General features: G+C 40.4%; 1 protein-coding gene across 2 annotated transcripts in view; it reads right to left on the bottom strand.

Annotated features, from left to right (window-relative positions):
• The window catches only part of LOC126484325 (geranylgeranyl transferase type-2 subunit beta), a 73,391-nt gene that overhangs the window by 9,695 nt on the left and 37,631 nt on the right, over positions 1–26,065 (bottom strand). For both annotated transcript variants that reach the window (XM_050107768.1, XM_050107767.1), the window contains exon 6: positions 13,811–13,991. In XM_050107768.1, the coding sequence (XP_049963725.1) occupies positions 13,811–13,991 (181 nt within the window). The remainder of the gene's footprint in view (positions 1–13,810; positions 13,992–26,065) is intronic.

Consider the following 26,065-nt stretch of genomic DNA (forward strand, 5'->3'; position numbering starts at 1 on the left):
AGTCATTTAAGAAATGTTTGTCAACATGTCAGTTGCATACATAATAATGAGAACTTCCTAGCCTTTTTGATTGGGACTTTGTATCCTTTTAATTATGCAGACTATAATGTTCAACATATTGCCCAAGGAGAAGTTAAGCTTCAACCACCACATTGTAAATCTCTGTAAAGCACAAACTGGATAAGCCCTAAAACAACAGTAACTATTACTTGTCGAGATATCGGTGGTTTTCGATGCTATCAGTCACATTCCCTGGAGTCATTCACAGATGATGGTTAATTGTTTGCTTGTTCAATGGATTATAAATGTGGTCTCTCACTGTAATATCGAACATGTCAGTTTACACTCATAATGCCCGTTCACAACGAAAAATATGACAAATTACTGACCATTTTTACAATAGTCTTTTCTACCACTAATTCTTTTTTTCTCGCAGTGTTTACACTTAACTGTCGTCAAACACACACACACACACACACACACACACACACACACACACACACACACTCTCTCTCTTTACACATTTAAAAAAAAAAAAAATTCTATTGAGCAGCAGCAGTTGTCAAGCAAGTATAATGATTTCGGTTTGTGCTTGAAGTTAATTTTGTTGTGTATTAAATTTTTACTTATAACGCAGTTCAAATCGCAATAAATGGTAATTATTGCAAGCAGTTTCAATGTCGTTTTGAGAAAAATTGCACTTCACGTCTTCACAAAGCTATGTCAGCTGTTCTCGCCTCCCAACATCATGCAGAGTAAATCTGTGGAGCAGTGGACGTAAAGTTGTCAAGATGTGAATTAGTATTTCGCTCATGACGACTGATCGAAATTGGTTTTAATATTTATTATTCCCCTCATAGATATGAATGTATAATACAATGTACCATAGGCAAACAAGCACGATCGTTGTCTGCAGCAATGCAGTTCAGTAACGTGGACTTTGTTTGCCCACTCTGCTGTCGCGCATTCGCAGTTCTCATCCCCCCCCCCCCCCCTCCCCACACACACCCACTTCCTATCCGCTCCGCTTCTATGCCCAGAAGTGCCATCCCAGGTGTGACGCGTGCTTTAATACAATTAGTAATAGGTGTTCACTGTTAATTTCTGTCTTTAATAGCAACTAATTCCTTTTACTCTGGTTCACTTTATTGCGAAAGAGATTTGTGATTTGTTCCACAACACCATTTTACTGACAATGTTCTGCATACCACTGTTCTGGAACATAAAATACACACCTCTTTATTACTTTTATTAATTGTGTCATCCGCAAATTTTGAAATTCTCTATTACACTTATCTTACACTTTTTGTTTCTTTGTCAAACTAGACATATTGAAGAAAAAACAAACCCACAAGTTTAAGAATGGTGCTAACTATGTGTAATTGCAGTGCACAAATCAAGTGCACAACAATCAAAAACAATTACCGCAACAATATCACAGTACAGTACTTGTCGGTAGAGGTCGGAAGTCATTGTCATTGAAATAACTGCCAAACTGTGTGCTCTAAAATTGGATGAAGGGTATCATTATTCACGAATTGGAGTACACCTTGCTCACAGTAAGTGTACATGAGCGAAGATCTGTCATCTAGAACTTCTATGAGACCTTGGCCCGACAGCCCATTCAAGACGATCTTTGTTACTGTGAGTTTAAATGCAGGTGAACAAATGAATTACATTAAGTATGCCTGTCTAAACTCCTCATTTAATACGGTGCTCAAATTATTTGTTCATGTGACATTAATGGGACTAGTGCCACTGGTTTGTTATCCTCGCCTTAGGGAAGTGGCAGCAAGTGGTTGGAAGAACACCATGTGCCCTAAGTATGTATGCCTGAGGGCTTCAGGCATGCTGAAGAAGCTTTTCTGGTAGCCACTGAGGGAGCTGGGTTAAGTAACTGGAGACTGTGGAACACACTGGGACAAATGATACCTGTCGTCTTGGATCCGAGGTCACAGGTAGAGAAGGTTAAGAATACCAGCCTTTCTCACAGTCTCCAGCATTGTCCCATGAACAGGTCATGGTCCTGTGCCTCTCAAGTCATGTGGATGGTTCGAGCCAGAGACCGCGAAGGTTCTGTGACAAGCTACGCTGTGACTTCCTGGACTTGTACCATATGGTTGAGAACTGTAGTGTCCCCCTAGATGGGTCAGGTATGCTCTACACATCAAAGGCTGCAATCCAGGTGTTGGGTGCTCAAGGGCTTTTAACAGGTACTTACTAGGTTGTTTTCTTTTTCTTTTTGTCTGTTCAGTACAGATTTTGCAGTTGATTTTAAAATAGCTTACCGATGAGCTAAAGACTTGAAATTTTAAACACAGCTCAGGACTGGATGTTACTGCAATATTAATTTGTTCTCTTGTTTGTCAGTTTGGTAGAGGTGGCAGTGGAGATGAAATAGGTTGGCACCGCCTGATCTTGACTGCCCTCAGGAACCGCATATTGTGCAGATACATCTACATCTACAATCTCCAAGACACCTTATAGTGTGTGGCAGAGAGTACTTCGTATACTAGAGTTACTTCCCCCTTTTCCTGTTCCAGTTGTGAATGGTTGGTGGGAAAAATGATTGCTATAACATCTTTTGTGGGCTTGAATCCCTCTAATTTTATCTTCATGGTTTTTTCGTGAGATACACATAGGGGGAAGCATTATATTGGTTGACTCTTCTAGAAACATACTATCTCAAAACTTTAATTGTAAACCACACTGATGTGGAATGCCACTCTTGTAGGGTCTGCCACTGGAGTTGGATGATCCACTTTGCGATGCTTTTGAGCTCACTAAATGAACCTATAATGAAACAAGCTGCTCTTCTTTATTTCTTCTACCAATCCTACCTGGTACGGATCACAGACTGCCAAGAAATATTCAAGTACTGTTCAAAAAAGGATTTTGTAGGCTACCTCCTTTGCTGATGGACTACATTTCCCGAGGATTCTTTCAATGAATGTTAGGCTGGTATCTACCTTACCAGTGATTAATTTTAGGTGGTTGTTCCACTTTAAATCACTCCATATGCATACTCTCTAGATATTTTATGGAAGTAAGTACTTCCAGTGATTGTTTTGTAATCATGTAATCACGGAATAAGGTTTATTTCTGTTTATGTATATATAATACGTCACATTTGTTTACGTTGAGGGTCAATTGCTACTCCCTGCACCAAGTGTCGATCTTATGCAGGTCTTCCTGCATTTCATTACAATTTTCTAGTATTGTGATTTCTCTGTATACAATAGCATCATCTGTGGCAGGCCTCATCAGACTTAAGATGTAACACTGCACTGGTGTACACTCGAAGTAGCAGAATGTGTCTGAGGTGGGATGCAAGAGGACGGGAATGGACGAACAGAGAGACAGCCCTGAAAATCTGTGCTTGTCATTTTTTTTTCGAGCAACAACAATACTTGTAAGATTTATAACGAAAAACATGGGGCACTCACAACAGATAAGTCAGGAGGTGAACTATTCATGCATTAATTATGTTGAAAACCATTTTTTATTTACATAATTATTTTAGATTAGGCAACTCTCCATCACGTTAATTATAGTGTAGGAGATCCGGAAGAACCCAGTATATGATCCAAAGAAATGCCACTCACTCCCAAATGAGAGTGTTAAAATCCCACAGCCACTGTCATGAAAGTAGATGGCTCAAGATCGCTACTTATGTCTCACCCCACTCCATTCCTGCTCCTAACCGAGCAAGATGACACAGTAGTTAGCACACTGGACTCACATTCGGGAGGACGATGGTTCAAACCTGCGTCCAGCCATCCTGATTTAGGTTTTCCATGATGTCCCTAAATCATTTGAGGTATATGCCAGGACAGTTCCTTTGAAAGGGCACAGCCGACCCCCTTCCCCATCTTTCCCTAATCCTATGGGACCGATGACCCCTCTGTTTGGTCCCCTCCCCCAAGCCAGCCAGCCAGCCAGCCAGTCAAACAACCTACCCACCCCCCTCACCCACCCTCACCCTGCATTGTTGCTGTGTCGGGAACCAGTTGGTCTGTCGTCACAATTCCCTACTTCTACGGGTTTGATTTCACTCTGTTCCATTAACTTGTTCTGCTTCATAAATATATATGAGTGATAGTGTCTAACTACAGTACAAAATTGAGCGTCGGGTCTTGGAAATGTAGTCTTCTTCTTCTAAAAGACGTCAGTTTTAAGCCCAGAAAATGTGAGGATAGATGCAAATTTCTCAAGGAGCTACATTTTGTGGGCTACGCATTTATTGCATATAGAGGACGACAGACTGGGGGTTTACCTGACAAAACTCCGGTTTCACAAAACCATACAAAAAAAAAAATCTTTGGCATGGTTCCAAGGGTCCAAGGGAAATCGTGGCTCCAAGATACCTATGGCGAGTATGGGTGTTTTGGGAAATGGATGTAATATACAGGGTGAGTCACTAACTATTGTCACCTAGAATAACTCCGAAAGTATGATAGGAGCTCGAAAGTTTGTGGGACATAAGTTGCATGGGACAACGGGGGCCATAATATGACGTTGGTTTTTTGTTTCTAAGTGGGGTCACATCAGGGATATGAAGATCAACTGCGTTTTTTTTAAATGGGTACTATAGCTTGGTACTTATTTTCTGATAGTGCCTATTGAGATGAATCCAATGATACTGTGTAATAGTAAGGTCTTTGAAGGTCAAAAAGGTGGCATGTACGTCCATTTACAGAAGGTGTTCAAAGTGATGACCATTGGACCATTGGTATCAATGTTGTGCTGCAATCTTCTTATCATGGATTGAGTGGTATTCCTTGTAACTCTGGCACTTATCCAAGCACATGCTCTGATAATTCTCTCTCGTGTATCGTGTAAATAGTAAATATTTGCTAAATACGGCGTATCCATCTCACATGCCACTGACATGTTAACACCACTCAACAGTTTCATAATACAACACTAATAGGAACGGTAAGACTTGTATTGTCGAATCAAGCAAATGTGATGATGTATTCCTTCGAAGAACAAGTCAAAAAGCTTCTCATTTACAGAGAATGACAACGAAATTTAATTATTATTTAATTAAAATTTATGGGAGTTAAGTGAGAGAACAACATCCTGCACCAGCAACACTTTCGCAATTATGGATGGCTATAGAGGCAGCATGGCTCAGTATTTTTGCAGGGGACTTCCAATGAATTGTTGAGTCCATTCTATGTTGAGATGCTGCACAACACTGAGGGAAAGGAAGTCCGATACGATACTAGGAGGTATTCCATGACTTTTGTCACCTCAATGTAAAGAGGCAGCAGTGTCATATCTCAACAAATTTTTAGCTCAGGACTGGAAAATGTAGAAGAACTATTGTTCAAGTTTAAAAGAATAGTTAACCGTATACTGGACTGATAAGCACTCAGCAGAACAGTTCTTGACTGTATACAGTCATAGTAAAGCAACTCCTATAGAAACAGAGTGTACCATATAACATTAAAACAAAGTGGAGGGTTACGGATACAGAGACGTTGAATGGAATGTGTTTAGCTGTCAAGAGAGCCTGTTAAGGCTGTTAATGGGATGAGAATTTGTGCCCAGACACTCACGGATAAGACAGGAACTGCAATTGAGGATAGCAAAGGCAGAAATGCTTAACGCCATTTACAAATGTTCCTTTACAACGGAAAATACACAGGAATATTAGCCCAATTTAATTCTAGTACCACTGATACTATGAGTGAAATAGATATTAATGTCAGTGGCATTGAGACACAGTGCAAATTGTTAAAACTGAATAAAGCTCCAGCGTCAGATGGAATGCATTTCAAATTATATACTGAACTTGCTAGCAGCTGGGTCAGCCCCTCTTTTCACTGTAATCTATGGCAGACCCCTCGAACAAAGAACTGTGCCCAACAGATGGAAGAACGCACAGGTCACACCTGTCTGCAAGAAGGGTAGCACATGTGATCCACAATATGGTCCAATATAGTTGACAACCACTTGTTATAGAATCTTAGAACACATTCTGTGCTCAAACATAGTGAGGTACTGAACAGAATGATCTCCTCCACACCAACCAGCATGGGTTCCAACAGCAGATCATGTGAGTCCCAACCTGCACTTTTCTCACATAACGTACTGAAATCAATGGAGCACAGCAGTCAGGCTGACACAGTATTTCTTGAAACTTCCTGGCAGATTAAAACTGTGTGCCGGGCCGAGACTCAAACTCGGGACCTTTGCGTAGAGACGAGGTACTGGCAGAAGTAAAGCTGTGAGGATGGGGCGTGAGTCATGCTTGGGTAACTCAGTTGCCAGAGGACTTGCCCACGAAAGGCAAAGGTCCCAAGTTCGAGACTTGGTCCAGTACACAGTTTTAATCTGGCAGGAAGTTTCATATCAGCGCACACTCCGCTGCAGAGTGAAAATCTCATTACAGTATTTCTTGATTTACCAAAGGCATTTGACTAAGTACTACATCTGTGCTTATTACCCGAAGTATGAGTGTATACGGTATCAGCCAAAATTTGTATCTGGAGTAAGGATTTTAAGGTAGAGAGGACACAGCAAGTTATGCTGGATGAGAGTCATTGACAGATGTAGAAGTAGCTTCAAGTGAAGAATGAAGGCTTTCACTACCGGATGACATAGCTCCTGGTAAACATTTCGGGGTGTGAGGTTGTGGTTCATGAAACTCTCCTGTTCCTGGCATTTCAGCCGGGAATCCACTGGACATCTTCTGAGGCGCTCCTCCGCTGAATCTTGCTGACTGACTGGTCGGACATCCGAGAGCGACATATATACTGTAGGAAAGGGGGCATGGTCGAAGTAACACATGATAAGCAGAGATAATCCTTGTCAAAAATAAAATGTAACTATCGATTGTTGTCTTGTCAAAGATAAATTGTCTAGCGATTCTGCAGAGCTACTGTCCATATATTGCTGAGTTTCATTGCCTCCTCTTTTCTACTAAAAATATCCTGATGCTTATAAATTTCCATGGCTTCTCTACATAATCGTGGATAATAATTTGATGTTGTAGATAAAATTTCATTTTCAGAAAACTTCACTTCGTGGTTTCCTGACTAAAGAGCATGCTCTGCTACAGCTGATCTCTCTATTTTTCCTAGTCGGCAAAAACTTTTGTGTTCTTTTAGCTGTGTATTTATGCTGCTCTTGGTAGTTCCAGCATAAACTTTACCACAAGTGCACGGATTTTTGTATACACCACATGTCGACAAAGGAGAATGATTATCCTTCACAGATCGGATAACTTGACCTATTTTCTTTGTTGGTCTAAAGACTGGTCTGATGTCATGTTTCTGTAAAATCTTACTGATCTGATCCATTACTTTTCTAATAAAAGGGAGAGAAACTGTATTTTTCCATCATTATGGTTCATCCTTGTCCTTCGGTCTTCTGTTCTTTGGTCGTAAAATTCTCTTTAACTCTTTCCCTGAGTAGCCATTTTTCTCGATGGCTTGCTTCAAATGTTTTATTTCAGCGATCAGGTGTTCTGATGTGCATATCCACTCGGCTCTATTGACAAGAATTTTAATGACACCTCTCTTTTATTGCGATGGTGATTGGAGTCTTTATGCAAATATCTGTCAGTATGTGTTACTTTCCAAAAAATTTTATGTTCCAAACTTCCACCGGATTGTCTCATAACTAAAACATCCAAGATAGATATTTTATTATCATTGCCAGTTCCATGGCGAAATGGATTAATTTTATTTAGATGATCAAAGAATTCGGCCAAAGTGTTTCTACCATGGTGCCAAAACACAAATGTGTTATCTACAGGCCGATACCAGAGAGATGGTATCTTATTTGCTTTGTCCAGAGCCGATTGTTCGAATTTCTCCATATAGAAATTAGCGGTCGTAGGACTTAATGGGTTACCTATTGCTACACCATCAAGTTGCTCATAAAATTCATCATCCCACTGGAACTGACTCGGTGTAAGGCAATGTCTAAAAAGAGCAGTCAAATCTATGGAAAAATATCCGTTATGAAAATCATAACTTTGTTAACTGGAATCATAGTGAATTAGGACACTATGTCAATACTTACAAGAATATCTTCAGGAGCCAGAATTAGTCCTTCAAGTTTCTCAATAAAATGATGCAAGTCTTTTATATATCAGTCAGTTTTCCCAATATATGGTTGTAAATGAGTTGCTAGAACTCTCACTATTTTGTACATGACACAATTGATGGCACTAACTCTTGGTCTCAAAAGAAAATCTATTTTATGATATTCTTGTGCATCTACTTGTTACCGACAACAGAAACAACAAAGGAACAATTCTTGAAACATGGAATACGTCCCCATTTTGCAAAGTTTTAGAAAATAATTTCATAAAGGGCCCCATCCTAACCTCTGCCAGAGAGTATTCAGAAAATATCAGCATTCTAAATATACTAATTTTTCGTGTGCCCGGCACTCTTCCTTGTAATTGATACACACAGGTTCGACTTTGAGATATAATGCATGCAGTCACTACCATGTTTTTTTTTATTATTTGATCTTGCATATTTTGACACTTTTCATGCAATTTGCATGCATATTTTAAGGTTTCTATTATGCGTATAATCTGGTCTCTAATCATAACTGTGGCACAGGATGTAACAAGGGAATCCAAAAGACAGAAATGAGGAGTGGTATGACGACGAATATAGATGGTGCAACAGAAGAAAGAAGCAAGACAAAAAGGCCTCCAACAAAATACAAGAATTAACCATGCTATGTATAATGAAAAGAGGACGGAAGTGGCAAGGGTATGAAGAAAGTAAAGAGAAGCCTTAAAAGAAAGACACAAGACATGAAAGAACATTATAATAAGAATGAGAGTAAGATATTTTATAGGAAGTTAAGAGAAGGAACACAATGTTATAGGCCTAAAATAATATGCTGCAAGGATAAAGGTGGAAGCCTGCTGACAGAAAAGGGGAAAGTGATGAACAGAGGGAAAGAATAGGAAACCACTAGGGAGCAACAGATGTACTATACATCAGAACCAAAAATAAAAGAGCCTAGTCTTGCAAAAGTACAGAAGGTGGTGAATGGTAAAAAATCCTGAATCTCCAGGAAATGATGGAATAACTGCTGATAGCTAAACAAAGGAGGCATTAATTTACACAAACACATATATAACTATCTGTTTAATCTGGAATCAAGAAAGAATTCCAGAAGAATGGACCATAGATGTAATCCATCCCATACATAAGAGAAAGGTGACAAGGCATGCTGTCCTAACTATAGAAGGATCACTCTGCCAAATGTGGCATATTAGGTTTTATCCAGAACCTCATACAATATATTATTGCCATATGTGGAAGATATACTGTATGATTATCAGTGCGGCTTTAGCCTAACAGATCAACAGTGTCAGGCCAAATACTTGTACTGAGACAAATACATGCTTAACATACCATGCAAATATGTTTCAGTTATTACAGCAACCTTGGCAGGTTCCAAGGCAATGGTGAGAGTGGATGGGAAATTAACTGACTGTTTCAGTATCAATGAAGGCGCTAAGGCAAGGTGATGCTCTTTCCTCAACGATTTCAAATGTTCTTTCCATAATACATTCCAATGTGACCTTAGAAGCAATTATACAAAAGCTGTAAATATCTGGACACACAGGTAAAAGAACAACACAGTTGGCTACATGTGCTGATGGCATTGCAATTATTAGAGATTAAGGATATCACTGGATAGGGTAGGGGTAAAACCGGAAGAAGCCACACAGTGTACATGACTGAAAATCAACAAGTCCAAAACTAAATGTATGAAATTTCAGAAAAAGGCGACAATAGCCTGGCTAACTTGTCAGCAGCAAGTCTTAATTTTCAGCACATAGAGATCTCTGAATACCGAGAGGCAAATATTAATAAAGTAAATTCCATGCCCACTGAAACAAAAGCATGCATTTTAAGTGGTAATAGGTGTTATCATATGGCTAAGAAAGCTGATGACATCTAGAACAGTAAACAGATAGCTCAAAATGACTATATATGTGTTTTTGAGTACGCCGGTGGTCACACATGGATGTGAAGCATGGATGCTGCCCAACAATGATGAACAACAAATCATAGTATTTGAAAGAAGAATACTTCAGAAAACTTATGGAGGGATCCAAAATAATGATGGTGACTGGAGAGCAAGGAGCAATTATAAGTAGGATCATCTCTTACAAGGAGCTGATATTGTACAGCTAACTAAAAGTAAAAGAATAGGCTGGCTAGAGCATGTCCTAAGGATGTAGAACACAAGAATGACAATGAAAGTCTTCCAATGGAAACCAAAAGATTGGGGTTGTTTTGGGGAAGGAGACCAGACAGCGACGTCATCGGTCTCATCGGAATAGGGAAGGATGGGGAAGGAAGTCAGCCGTGCCCTTTCAAAGGAACCATCTTGGCATTTGCCTGGAGCAATTTAGGGAAATCACAGAAAACCTAAATCAGGATGGTCGGATGCGGGATTGAACCGTCGTCCTCCCGAATGCGAGTCCAGTGTCTAACCACTGCGCCACCTCCCTCGGTTGAAACCAAAAGGAAGAAGATTAAAAGGAAGACACCATAAGCAATGGTTGGATGACATGGAAGGAAATATCAGAGCCTTACGAATCAGAGAACAGATAAGGAAAATAAACAAGAGGGCAGAATGGAAGGAAACTGTTAAGCGTGCAAAGACTGACACAGGGTTGTGAAGCCCCAAGAAGTAGAAGATTCTCTTCCCACTATTTGCATTTCACTAAGGACATTCCAGAGGGTAATATCCTATCAACAAAGAGGTCATTAGTTACAGAACTCGCATTCAGAATGGACAAGAATGAGAAAAGAATAAGGTAATGTTCTTTTCAAAGGTATCATACCAATATTTATCCTAAACGATCAAGGGACGGGTAAAAGGGGAAAATGAACCCTTCTCCTAAATGAGGGTCTGGCATCTTAACCACTGTATTACATCACTTGGTTAGAATTTATGGAGTGTTTCTAAATACGAGAGGAATCATTAGATACTTCAATGACAATAATTTATTTTCAATTCAAAAAGGAAAAACATGCACACTGTTGAGCCAGAACATTCTGACCAGTTGCTTCGTAACATACTGATCCATCTTTGGAACACAGTACAGGAGTACTTCTGTATGGCATGGGATTAACAATTCCTTGGTAGGCACCAACTGTTGATGCACAGGTCATAAATTTCCTGTAAATTACAACCTGGTGTTTGGAGGGTGAGGAGCTGGCATTCAATAGCATTCCAAATGTGTTCCACCGCGTTCAGGTCCGGCAAATTTGGTAGTCAAGACACGACATGAGTTGACTTTTATACTTCCCTATCCATGGGAGAATGAGTTTGGCCTTGTAAGATGAACTATTAGCCAGTTGGAAGATGCCATTGCCTTTACGGAAGACACCATGCACAAAGTGACCTAGGTGATCTGCCATAGTGCCTTTGATTACTAACAAAGGTCCCATAGAAGCACAGATGAATGTTCCCTACAGCTCCATTTAGACTGCATCTTTGGAAAGGTGCACATTCCGAGCAGCCCTTCACCTGGACAATGGCTTATCTGGACATGATCACTGACCTGGGTTAACAAGAAATACAATTCATCCAAACCAGCTAACACATTTCCACTGATGTTCAGTCCAATCTCAGTGATCCAGTGCTCACTACAATCTAAACTGATGATGATAATGAGTCAATATGGGAGCATGTAAAAGGGGTCACCTACTGCGGAGCTTCATTTTCAACAATGTTTGTTGCATGGTGTGCTTCAAAACATTTGTGCCTGCATCAGCACTGTACAGTGTCATCAGATCTGCCACAGATTGCCACCTACCCTGTTTTACATAGCAGGCAACCCTACAACCTCAATGTTCAGTGACGAGGTGTGGATGCCCAACACCTTGTCTCCTACTTGTGGCTTCATAGCACATAGCAACCAGGATAGCGGTGTGCTGACCCCACACCCCTCCTATCCGCATCCTCCTCTGAGGATGACACGGCTGTTGGATGGGCCCGGTAGGCCACTTGTGGCCTGAAGACAGAGTGCCTTTTGTTGTGTCTAGACAAGACAGCCTAGACACAATGAGAGGAAGCCGAAAGGCACGCGCTAAGCTAAAGCAGGGTGCGTGAGGTCTGAAACAGGATACGTAATGAATGCTATAAAGAAAAGTACGTAGCTTCTGGAATACTTAACTTTAATCCATCCTTTTGGTACATCTGGAGATTGTGGCGATACAAGTGAGACTCTTTAGATACATGCAATGTTACTAATGGCGCCTTGCTAGGTCGTAGCCATGGACTTAGCTGAAGGCTATTCTAACTATCTGCTCGGCAAAGGAGCGAGGCTTCGTCAGTGTAGTCGCTAGCTACGTCGTCCGTACAACTGGGGTGAGTGCTAGTCCGTATCTCGAGACCTGCCTTGAGGTGGCGCTCGATCTGCGATCCCTGACAGTGGCGGCACACGGGTCCGACATGTACTAGTGGACCGCGGCCGATTTAAAGCTACCACCTAGCAAGTGTGGTGTCTGGCGGTGACACCACACCTTTTATATTAAAGAATTCTTCCTCACTGAGGGAAAGAACTAGAATGTCAAAAACTGAATAATGTGCAATGTTCTTATGTATGGTTCTGTCAATTTCATTAATGTTTTCATAACAATGGACAACATCACAGAAGAAAAATTTGTGAATGAATGAGGTGGAGTGTATTATGTGTCTATTCATCACAGATATATACAGTACAAACATTGTAACACATTAAGGAGGGGATACTGTTACTCAGATTACTAAAACCAGGTAGCCATAGAGTTACAAAAAAGATTATTTCATACTGTCATGAACACATTATAGAGTGGTCAAAACACGATCAACTGCAGATGACAGTGTAAGAAATCTCTCAAACAGTGTTCCAATTTTTAAAATTTTAAAACACTAACAAAGGACTACAGCAACTATTTCTTGGAGAGCAAAACCTATTGTCTTGAAAATGCAATACTGAAAAACATATACAAAGAAAATTATTTCCAAACAGCAACTAAAAATCAAATAAAGATGAAAATCATAAGGTAATAGAAGTGGTGTTTTTCTGAAGCAGTGATTCTTTTATCTGGCATGAGTGGACTGGACAAAGTAGGACTAAGTGCAGCAATAAAGTCACCTGGGGCAGCAGGTCAAAAGGGACACAGCAATAATAGATGAGATAAAAGAATAAAAAACCTTACAGAACACTGCATGTTATGAGATTTGTGTTGACACAGCATTAGACAACTGTACCAATTGAATTTATCAGGTCCAAACAATCATTATGGTAGATTCAAATTTTTGCCTTCAAACAGATAAATAAATTGTCTTATCAAAAGGAAAATTCAACAGAGGAAACTATTAAATTGTAAATTGTAGGACAAAATTGCTGACCAATGCTTACCATCAGGAGGCAAGATATTTAGTACTGCCGACAGACACATTTAAAAAGTACACAACACTTCTAGCTTTTGGGAAGTAAAGTGGATTATGTTGGGGAAGCTTAAAGAGAAAGGACAGATGAGAAACGCATCTGTAGTGATGAACACCTCTATCTAATGTTGTCCTCACTAAAGGTGGTCCCTCTCATACAAGAGTCTAAGTGACCTATCCTTCCTTCTTAAACTTCCCAAACCTATCCTTCCTGAGGGATGAAACTATTGTCTGTGCCTATTGACGTTGCTAAATATTTTGTCTCGTAAAGGTAAATATTACATAAGTATTCTCTAACTTTCAAAGAAAGTTGCAAAATATGATGGTGGAGCATTATGAATATGTGATAAAAGTGCAAAAGAATAACCTGATAAGAGCATCCCGGTCTACCCAGTGGAGGCGGCCTAACATGCTCATTGATGAAAGGACCCACCAAGAGTAGCACACATCCGGTAGCTTTTCTGGACGCCCATTCAGACCTCCAGACGGTAGCTGACGCTCACAAAGCCACCAGCCCAGTAAGTCTGCATCGATTCTGTGCAGTTGACCTGCAAGAAATGAAATCATTTAAATTTGCTGACATGTAATTCAAAGTTAATTCATTTTTTTCTGTTCCTGAATGTATCTAATATTCACGTTTTAATCATTTTTTAAATTTAATCACTTTATGGAAATTTATTTGCATTGATGTTAAATATATGTAACTGCACTGCCCAAAAGACAAGTGGGGGAGGTGTCAGTCACCAAACATGCAAAATTTGAATACAGGCTTATAAATACTGATTTCACAAATGCTACACATTTTTTTAAAAAATCTGATAAATAACACAAATTTAATATGTTGCACTGTGAACTATTTATTGCTTACAAATAGTTGTGTTAATAATGCACTGTCCTCAGATACAATTATTCATTCTCCCACTAAGCACAATGCATTATAAAACAACAACTCAATTCTGAAGGACTACATTCCATCCACTTCAGTCTGTCACCTAAAGGTAAAAGAACAATACAGGTCTTCATTTTATGCAAAGAACATATCGGATGGCATAAATACTTACACCTATTGTGACTGAAGCAAATGTATCTTAACAAAAATATTCCTCACCTACAAGTTATAATCATGGACAGCCCATGATGAAATGTCTGGTGATTATGTATGTTGTTGTTGTTGTTGTTGTTGTGGTCTTCAGTCCTGAGACTGGTTTGATGCAGCTCTCCATGGTACTATATCCTGTGCAAGCCTCTTCATCTCCCAGTACTTACTGCAACCTACATACTTCTGAATCTGCTTAGTGTATTCATCTCTTGATCTCCCTCTACGATTTTTACTCTCCACGCTGCCCTCCAATGCTAAATTTGTGATCCCTTGATGCCTCAGAACATGTCCTACCAACCGGTCCCTTCTTCTTGTCAAGTTGTGCCACAAACTCCTCTTCTCCCCAATGCTATTCAATACCTCCTCATTAGTTATGTGATCTACCGATCTAATCTTCAGCATTCTTCAGTAGCACCACATTTCAAAAGCTTCTATTCTCTTCTTGTCCAAACTAGTTATCGTCCATGTTTCACTTCCATACATGACTACACTCCGTACAAATACTTTCAGAAATCCGTACAAATACTTTCAGAAACAACTTCCTGAGACTTAAATCTATACTCGATGTTAACAAATTTCTCTTCTTCAGAAACGCTTTCCTTGCCATTGCCAATTTACATTTTATACCCTCTCTACTTCGACCATCATCAGTTATTTTGCTCCCCAAATAGCAAAACTCCTTTACTACTTTAAGTGTCTCATTTCCTAATCTAGTTCCCTCAGCATCACCCGACTTAATTCGACTACATTCCATTATCCTCGTTTTGCTTTTGTTGATGTTCATCTTATATCCTCCTTTCAAGACAATGTCAATTCCATTCAACTGCTCTTCCAAGTCCTTTGCTGTCTCTGGCACTCCGAATTTTTCTTTTGTTTCCTTTACTGCTTGCTCAATATACAGATCGAATAACATCAGGGAGAGGCTACAACCCTGTCTCACTCCCTTCCCAACAGCTGCTTCCTTTTCATGCCCCTCGACTCTTATAAATGCCATCTGGTTTCTATACAAATTGTAAATAGACTTTCGCTCCCTGTATTTTACCCCTGCCACCTTTAGAATTTGAAAGAGAGTATTCCAGTCATTTATTTATTTTACTGGCAGCTGCTTTTGGTTTGTTGCCTTGGTTTCAATTTAAATAAACTCATTTTAAAAAGACATTCCAGTAAAATGAAAACTTGGCACTCTCTATGAGAATTTCAATTGGACCGTGTTGCATTGTTGAACAGGATTATTAGGGAAATCATGAATGTAAAATTGAGGAAAGGACCAATCTTGGTTCAGATCACTTACTGACCTGCATAAAAGTTTCTTCCACTGAATAAGAAAAAACTGCCTCCAAGTAAAGTTATACAGATTGAACCCAAAAAGCTAAAATAAAACAAACCTAATTTTTAAGAGATGTTACAGAAAGAAAAACATAGACCTGGTAAGGTATCTGAAAAAAATGTGACACATACCGCTAAAGAAGCAGGACCCTTACAAGGGAGATGTACACACTCATGATAGACTGGAAACTGTGGTAAGGCAGCCACTCAAAGAGCAATGGCCTATAAAAGATGACACAGTGACAAAAAAGCATTCACTGTCAGAGTACAAAGAAGTGCAGAAGCAGACTGCAAAAACCCTCCACAAAGCCAAAAGAGTCACAGTCACGTAAGAAATTGAGAGCATTGAGTCGGAATTCAGAAGAAACAACAGCAGGAACTTTTACAGGATTGACTTTTGAGACAATGGTAACTGGGCAGTGAATAATAAAGAAAATGTGAGATCTTAACCAAGTACTTTGCAGTACTTCTTAACTATAAAGATCTCACAGAAAAATGGTTGACAACAATCCCACAGCAAAAAACAACTATTAAACTCCTCCTACCCATTATGAACTTTGGAGGATTGTCATAGAAGTGAATGACAAAAAGCAGCCAGGGAAAACTCAATCATAGAAGAAATGTTGTGAAGAAGAAATAATCATTAATGTACCAAGTCAAGAGATGCAAAAGATCTAGGAAACTAGAATAATGGTGAATGGAAAACATCACTGATTAAGCCTAAATACAAAGAGAATGATAGAACTGACATCGAAAATTATCGCAGTAGTTCTGTCGTATGTCAAACATACAAGGTATTCTCCAAAGCACTGCAGCCTAGGCTGGTTGGGCAAACAGAACAACAAGGTGGATTCAGGTACGGCAGTTAGGCATTGAGCAGATTTGAAGGCTAAAAAGAATACTGGGAAATTATATCTCTAAGGATCTGGTAATGGTCTTCATTGATTTAAGAAAGCCTATGGTTCAGCTGACTGGGAAGTATTGTTTCACATCTAAATAGAATTTGGAGTGAACCTTAAAACAGTGGAAAGCATCAAGTAAACTCTTAACACAGACACATTCAAAAATAAAATTCATGGGAAAACTCTCCAAAGGGTTTGTAATTAAAACTGTAGTTTGATGAGGTTATGCACTGTTTCCAGTTCTCTTCAAGTTTGTATTACAATAGGTCATTCGAGAATGGGAAAAGAAATTAGCCAGGAAAGTGGTATCATCAAATAACAGTATTAGAGTTAATTACCTTGCCTTCACCAATGACCTGGCAATTTTGTAAACAAAAACAAAGACTGCTGTGGAACAGATAAACATGCTGAAAGAACAGGCAGAAAAAGATGGCTTCCAAATTTCTTTCAAGAAAACATAGTACGTAACCAATATCCAAATAGCACCTCATCACATAACACAGAGTACGGTAAATTAGACGAAGTGGACCATTTCAGTCAGATACAATGGTGAAATAGTGCAGAGCAAAACTAATAAAAAAAGCCAATGACAGCAGCCAAGAGAAGACGGCTGCTGCTTCTTATAGACACATGTCCTACACAACAAAAAGACAAACTCAAGAAAAACTGAACTCAGGCACTATAACACAGGCATCAAAACTGAATGTCAGTATGCAAGTGAATGCCTCAGAACGACGAAAGGCTGGGCTGCGAGAAGGCAAGAAGTTTGAACCCAAGATTCTTCACAAAACAATGGATCCTAGAATAATAGACACTGCAGACATCAAGAAAGAGAGGAATTATACAGGGATAATGAATGGCTGATGGAGTCAATAACAAAGCAATGATTGAAGTTCTATGGACATTTGTTCAGGATTTACACAACATGACTAACAGAGCAGATTTTTAATGTGAAACAAATACTAACAAAGAGATAGGGGGGCTGGCCAGTACTTACCTCAGCTCAGTACAGCCGATAGATACACAAAAAACAGTACCAAAAATTTACGTTCCTAGCTTTCGGAACAAATGTTCCTTCATCAGGGAGGAGAGAGGGGAAAGAAAGGGAAGAAGTGAAAGTAGATTCAGTTACTCACAATCCAGGTTATGAAGCAACAGGGAAAGGAAAACAGGGAGGGTAGCAAGGATGGAGGCATGGTTGTCAGAGGGAAGCCAAAGATATTCTACTGTAAGTACTGTGCCAGCTTCAAACCAAAGAGGATGCATACAGAAGTAAAGTGGTATATAGTATAAAGATAAACACAACTATGTAGGATGAAAAGATGCGTGAATGGCTAAAGAGAAAAGGGAAAGAGGAGAAGACTGAAGAGTAAATGGGAGTGAGGTGGTTTAACGTAGGTTCAGTCCAGGGGGATGGCGGGATGAAAGGATGTGTTGGAGTGCAAGTTCCCATTCCGCAGTTCAGAGGGACTGGTGTTGGGTGGAAGAAGCCAAATGGCACATACAGTGTAGCAGGTTCATAGGTCCCTAGAATTATGCTGGAGGGCATGCTCCGCTACTGGGTATTGGACATCTCCTAGGCGGCTTTCCTGAAGACCCAACAGCTGCTTCCCCTGGCCTGGTATAGGTTTATAGATGACATCTTTGTGGTCTGGACTCATGGTGAAGAAACACTCCTTAATTTCCTCCATAACCTCAACTCCTTTTCGAATCTGAATTTCACCTGTAACCTCAACTCCTTTTCGAATCTGAATTTCACCTGGTCCTTCTCCAAAACCCAAGCCACCTTCCTGGATGTTGACCTTCATCTTGTTGAAGCTCACATCCACACCTCTGTCCATATCAAACCCACAAACAAACAACAGTACCTTCACTTTGATAGCTGCCATCCATTCCACATCAAACACTCCCTTCCCTACAGCCTAGGTATTCGTGGCAAACGTATCTGCTCCAGTGACGAATCCCTCAACAATTACACCAATAACCTAACCAGTGCTTTCCTCTCCCGCAACTATCCTGCAGACCTTGTCCACAAACAGATCTCCCGAGCAATACATTCCTCCCCGTCCAACAACAATGTTCCTATCCCCAGACCACACAGAAGCATCCCCCTTGTCACCCAATATTATCCTGGCCTCGAAAACATCAACAAATTACTCCGCCAGGGATATGACTTTCTCAAGTCAACCCCTGAAATGAGATCATCCCTTGACAAAATTCTCCCCACACCACCCAGAGTTGCCTTTCGTCGCCCCCCTAACCTCTGTAACATCCTTGTTAAACCCTACAATATTCCCAGACTACCTTCTCTACCCAGCGGTTCCTACCCCTGTAACTGACCCCGCTGCAAAACCTGCCCCATGCATCCCCCCCACAACCACCTACTCCAGCCCCGCTACTGGTAAAACATACACAATTCAAGGCAGGGCCACATGTGAAACTACACATGTCATTTATCAACTGACATGCCTGCACTGCACAGCCTTTTACATCGGTATGACAACAACTAAACTGGCTGAGCGCATGAACGGACACAGACGAACTGTCCGCCTAGGAGATGTCCAATACCCAGTAGCGGAGCATGCCCTCCAGCATAATTCTAGGGACCTAGGAACCTGCTACACTGTATGTGCCATTTGGCTTTTTCCACCCAACACCAGTCCCTCTGAACTGCGGAATGGGAACTTGCACTCCAACACATCCTTTCATCCCGCCATCCCCTGGACTGAACCTACGTTAAACCACCTCACTCCCATTTACTCTTCAGTCTTCTCCTCTTTCCCTTTTCTCTTTAGCCATTCATGCATCTTTTCATCCTACATAGTTGTGTTTATCTTTATACTATGTACCGCTTTACTTCTGTATGCATCCTCTTTGGTTTGAAGCTGGCACAGTACTTACAGTAGAATATCTTTGGCTTCCCTCTGACAACCATGCCTCCATCCTTGCTACCCTCCCTGTTTCCCTTTCCCTGTTGCTTCATAACCTGGGTTGTGAGTAACTGAATCTACTTTCCCTTCTTCCCTTTCTTTCCCCTCTCTCCTCCCTGATGAAGGAACATTTGTTCCGAAAGCTAGGAACGTAAATTTTTGGTACTGTTTTTTGTGTATCTATCGGCTGTACTGAGCTGAGATAAGTACTGGCCAGCGCCTCTATCTCTTTGTTAGTATTTGTTTCACATCTTTATATGAGATTTTCCATTAATCATTCAGATTTTTAATGTGTCGTACAACGTAACTAGAGTCCTTGATAAATGACAAGGAAGTTCCTTCTCTAAATCCTCGCACAAACGAAAAAATGGCTGACATCGAAATAAGTGTCCAAGGAATAGAAAAGCAACTGGAATCACTCAATAGAGGAAAGTCCACTGGACCTGATGGGATACCAATTCGATTCTACACAGAGTACGCGAAAGAACTTGCCCCCCTTCTAACAGCCGTGTACCGCAAGTCTCTAGAGGAACGGAGGGTTCCAAATGATTGGAAAAGAGCACAGATAGTCCCAGTCTTCAAGAAGGGTCGTCGAGCAGATGCGCAAAACTATAGACCTATATCTCTGACGTCGATCTCTTGTAGAATTTTAGAACATGTTTTTTGCTCGCGTATCATGTCATTTCTGGAAACCCAGAATCTACTATGTAGGAATCAACATGGATTCCGGAAACAGTGATCGTGTGAGACCCAACTCGCTTTATTTGTTCATGAGACCCAGAAAATATTAGATACAGGCTCCCAGGTAGATGCTATTTTTCTTGACTTCCGGAAGGCGTTCGATACAGTTTCGCACTGTCGCCTGATAAACAAAGTAAGAGCCTATGGAATATCAGACCAGCTGTGTGGCTGGATTGAAGAGTTTTTAGCAAACAGAACACAGCATGTTGTTATCAATGGAGAGACGTCTACAGACGTTAAAGTAACCTCTGGCGTGCCACAGGGGAGTGTTATGGGACCATTGCTTTTCACAATATATATAAATGACCTAGTGGGTAGTGTCGGAAGTTCCATGCGGCTTTTCACGGATGATGCTGTAGTATACAGAGAAGTTGCAGCATTAGAAAATTGTAGCGAAATGCAGGAAGATCTGCAGCGGATAGGCACTTGGTGCAGGGAGTGGCAACTGACCCTTAACATAGACAAATGTAATGTATTGCGAATACATAGAAAGAAGGATCCTTTATTGTATGATTGTATGATAGCGGAACAAACACTGGTAGCAGTTACTTCTGTAAAATATCTGTGAGTATGCGTGCGGAACGATTTGAAGTGGAATGATCATATAAAATTAATTGTTGGTAAGGCGGGTACCAGGTTGAGATTCATTGGGAGAGTGCTTAGAAAATGTAGTCCATCAACAAAGGAGGTGGCTTACAAAACACTCGTTCGACCTATACTTGAGTATTGCTCATCAGTGTGGGATCCGTACCAGATCGGTCTGACGGAGGAGATAGAGAGGATCCAAAGAACAGCGGCGCGTTTCGTCACAGTGTTATTTGGTAACCGTGATAGCGTTACGGAGATGTTTAATAAACTCAAGTGGCAGACTCTGCAAGAGAGGCGCTCTGCATCGCGGTGTAGCTTGCTCGCCAGGTTTCGAGAGGATGCGTTTCTGGATGATGTATCGAATATATTGCTTCCCCCTACTTATGCCTCCCGAGGAGATCACGAATGTAAAATTAGAGAGATTAGAGCGCGCACGGAGGCTTTCAGACAGTCGTTCTTCCCGCGAACCATACGCGACTGGAACAGGAAAGGGAGGTAATGACAGTGGCACGTAAAGTGCCCTCCGCCACACACCGTTGGGTGGCTTGCGGAGTATCAATGTACATGTAGATGTAGAAGTAAGGAAAGACGTCAAAAGCACTTAAGTGAATGAGGAGGGCATCTACAAACCAAGTGCAAATCACTGATCTACAACTTTAGGGATTTCCGTGATGAGCAAATTCAGGACAGCACTGGACAGAAGAAAGATGACATGTGGCCACAAAAATAATAGAACACTTTTGGGCTGCAAAAGTGTTCCAGAAGTGTCTTATAGTGTGGTATCTAATTGCTCTAAATGAGGTAAAAAAAAATCAATTTAACAAGGCTATCGTCAGATAACTGACTATACCATAAAAAACAAGTTTGGATATGCAGATGTTATATATTAGATTCTGAATATATGTCATTATACACGTAGTTCAGTGTGCGGCTCTGTGGCTCAGAGTTAGTTACTGCCAAAGACTAGATCACCCCGGAATTTCATTTATATCAACACAAATAAATGTACAGTTTTGATAATTTTCAGAAGCTATCATTGACCTGTGCATAATCTAATTTTTAGTAAATCGGCATTTGTGATTTAGTCACCGTAGCAGATATTGCCATGAACATTATGTTAACATCCAGTTTTCCCCTATATATATATATATATATATATATATATATATATATATATATATATAACCTCTATTTTGAGTTTGTTAATAACTATAATTACCTCAAAAAGTTTTAAGAAACCAGCAATTTTTATCACAGGTTTTTCTGTTTCCTTAATAGAAATCTTGTTTTGTGTATATGCTTCAATTCTTATAGGGAATTAGCAACTTTACAGCTCAAGACATTAAAAGATAATCAGCAAGCTTAATTTGAAGTTGTTTGTTCACTGTCCTATAATACATCGCACCAGCTAAAATGCAGCCCCACTGTGAATGCTGTTCTCAAACACAGAATGAGTTGACTGGCCAGCAGCTGGAAATTGCTCTGTCAAATGACTAGCAGCTGCTGCGAATTGTTGTGTTGGAAGAGCTGCCCAGTCATGTAGCTGTGGTACTATCTGCTCCTGTGGATCCTGTCTCCTCTGTAGAAACTACGGGATCTGCCATTACTTGTCCACTTGGCTGCAATTGGCATTTCAATGGCAGGGTCGGGCATCCTGCACAGGTTGGATGGGGCCAGGGAAGACTCAGGGTGTTGCACCAATCCCCCTAACCAAGTCTGAGTCACTATCTTTCACTGAAACAAACTGAGCCAGTGGAACTCACTTCACCTGTTTTGGGGAAACCTGTTTTGTCTGGTGTCAAGAAGAGGCAAACACAAAAGAGTGGGGGTCTATTAACTGCCTTCCATTCAAATGTACAGCAAATGATGGTATCCCTTAGGGAAATGGCAAGGGACAGGAAAGGACATTATGTTCACTCAGTGAGTATGCCTGTGGGGCTCATTCAACATGTTGAATAGGCTATTTTGGCAGCCACTGAAGGAGCAAGGTGCAACCAATTGTAGATTGTGGTGCACGTTGGAACAAAGTATGTCTGTCACCTGGGCTCTGAGGTCATACTTGGATCAGTCCAGTGACTGGCAGAGACAGGACCAGCCTCACTCATGGAGTTTCAAAGAGGCTCACAATTTGCAGCATTGTCCCACGGATTGATCGTGCCTCTTTGGTTCTAAGTTGAGTGGAAAGACTGAACTAGAGACTTCGAAGGTTTTGTGTCAAGCAAAGCTGCAACTTCCTGGACTTGAGCCATAGGGTTGAGAACTGTAGGGTCCCCTTAAATGGGTCAACTGTGCACTACACATCAAAAGCTGCTACTCACATAGCTGATTATGTGTGGAGTGCACACAAGAGCTTTTTTAAATAGGTGACTCTCCATCCACTCCAGGTAATGATAGCTGTAGGAAACCCAGATATATCAGTGTAAGATCAAAAGAAATACCCCAAAAAGGTGAGAGAATTAAAGTCCTAATGGTTATCTGCCAAAGCATTCACAACAAAGTACCAGAGTTTGAAGCACTCCTGAAAAGCAGTGAAGCTCATACATCACTACATACAGAAAGCTGGTTGAAACCTGAAATTGATAGCAGTGAGAGCCTAGTTAACAGGAAAATGGAGATAGTTCTGTTGTCTCGGTAGACAAGAAACTCAAATCCTCTGAGATAGAAACAGAAGCTACACGTGAGATTTTTTGGGCAAGACTTAGTATCAGGGGTGGGCACAAAATGAAGACTGGAGCCTTCTATCACTCACCAGATTCATCTCCTGATGTAACTGAAAACTTTATAGACAATAGAGACTATATAGAAAATAGAGACTTTAATCATCCAAAAATCAATTGGGAAAATTACAGTTTTGTTAGTGGTGGGCTTGATAAGACATCCTGTCAAACATTACTTAATGCCTTCTCTGAAAACTAATTGGAACAGATAGTTTGGAACCCCACTCAGGACGGAAATGTATTGGATCAAATTGCAAAAAATATACATGACCTCTTTGAAGATGTCCACATCAAAATTGGTATCATAGACCATGAAGCAGTTTTCGCAACAATGATTACCAAAGTACCAAGGACAACTAAACCATGCAGCAAGATATATGTTCAGTAACTAGATAGAGAATCAGTAGCGTCATACCTCAATGAGGAATTTGAAACTTTCAGCACAGAATGGGACGGACCCTCCATGGTATGCAGTCACTATAAAGAAACTTCTAAAGAGAGAGAGATTACTGCACGATAGGTGTAAAACAAAGCATAGGGTTATAAATAGAGAGGTGCTGAATAATACACTTCTAGTTGCCGAGAGAGTAATGCCTGATGCCTTCAATGACTACTGTAGCAGAATATTTTCAAAAGATCTTTCACAAAACCCAGAGAAATTCTGATTGCATGTAAAGGCTGTCAGTGGCACCCACGTTAGTGTCCAGTTCCTTTCAAATGGGACAGGAACTGAAACTGAGGATAGCAAAGCAAAACTAAAATGCTTACCTCTGTTTTCAAATGTTTCTTTGCAAAGGAAAACACAGGATAATTGCCCCCATTTAATCCTTGTACCACTAAAAAGAAGAGTCAAATAATTATAGTTGAGAAACAGCTAAAATTGTTAAAAGTGAACAAAGCGCCAGGGCACAATGGAATCCCTATCACACACTACACTGAATTTGTGACCAAGTTTGCACCTCTTCTAACTATAATCTATCATGGATCCCTTGAACAAAAAACCATGCCCAGATCTTGGAAAAATCACAGATCACATCCGTCTATTAGAATGGTAGTAAAAGTGATCCACAAAACTACCATCAAATATCACTACCACTGACTTGTTGTACAATCTTAGAACATATTCTAAGCTCAAACACAATGATATACCTCTGACAGAATGACCTGCTCCATGCTAACCAGCATGGATTCTGAAAACATCAATCATGTGAATCCCAACTCACTTATATCAGGGTGCTTCAACTATTTTACTGTTCTCTTCAGTCTTACCATGGGTGTTAATTTTCTTATGGTTTACCATAACTTTTACTTTGACTAAGATCTTGCGTCTTTAATTGTGAATTTTGTGGTTGTATCATATGGTCTATTATGGATCTTAAATTCCTTGCAGACTGGACCCAGGTATATTTATGTATCATTCTTTATGATGAAAGAATTCATCCTGTATTTTTAACGAGTGTGTTCTACAAAAGTCTAACCAATCTTTCGGCACTTTCGTTCTCTGTTCCTTCGCTATATCTTCTACGACCTTGCTGTTTTCTTGTCTTTTCTGTCCAGGGACTAAAGTCTCCCATAAGGTATCTCTCTTCCCATGGATTATTGTCACTTACAATGTCCACTGAATCTTCATAAAAAGCATCCTGAATTATGATATCAGTGTCATCAGTTCGTGTATACACACCAACTATTACTATCTTGTGATCATTCTTCTTCACTTCTAAGGACATAATCTGCTTGTTTAAGTCTTTCCATTTCAACAGGCTACTCTTTATGCTATAAAAGCTGACAAATAAAAATCAGTAGTGTACCTCAAAAGTGCCAGTCATGGAGGACAAGTAAAATGAGATGGCACCAAGCAGTACCATCTGCCTTATGTAGGTCAAAAAGGATTGTAATGAGGTGGTAGCACTTAGAAAGAGCCTGTCAGATTCCTGTTTCCAATGTACCCAGATGGTTGGTTGTGGATCATCCCATACCGATAAGGGGACAAAAGGCCTTGCAATTTGAAAACTCAGTGTAATCATTTGGCTACCATAATTTCATGCAGTTTGCAGAATATGTTGGTATGGCTAATTAGCTGGAAGCCATCAAATGAACATTGGATTATTGCCTGGTGTAAGTCAGACACTGAATCATCTGATTAACTGAATCAGAAAAACACAGGAGAACTGCTGGATATCAGTACATCTACATCTACATTGATACTCCGCAAGCCACCCAACGGTGTGTGGCGGAGGGCACCTTACGTGCCACTGTCATTACCTCCCTTTCCTGTTCCAGTCGCGTATGGTTCGCGGGAAGAACGACTGTCTGAAAGCC

This window comes from Schistocerca serialis, chromosome 6 (assembly GCF_023864345.2).
Source record: "Schistocerca serialis cubense isolate TAMUIC-IGC-003099 chromosome 6, iqSchSeri2.2, whole genome shotgun sequence".
In the NCBI taxonomy this organism is placed as follows: Eukaryota; Metazoa; Arthropoda; class Insecta; order Orthoptera; family Acrididae; genus Schistocerca; species Schistocerca serialis.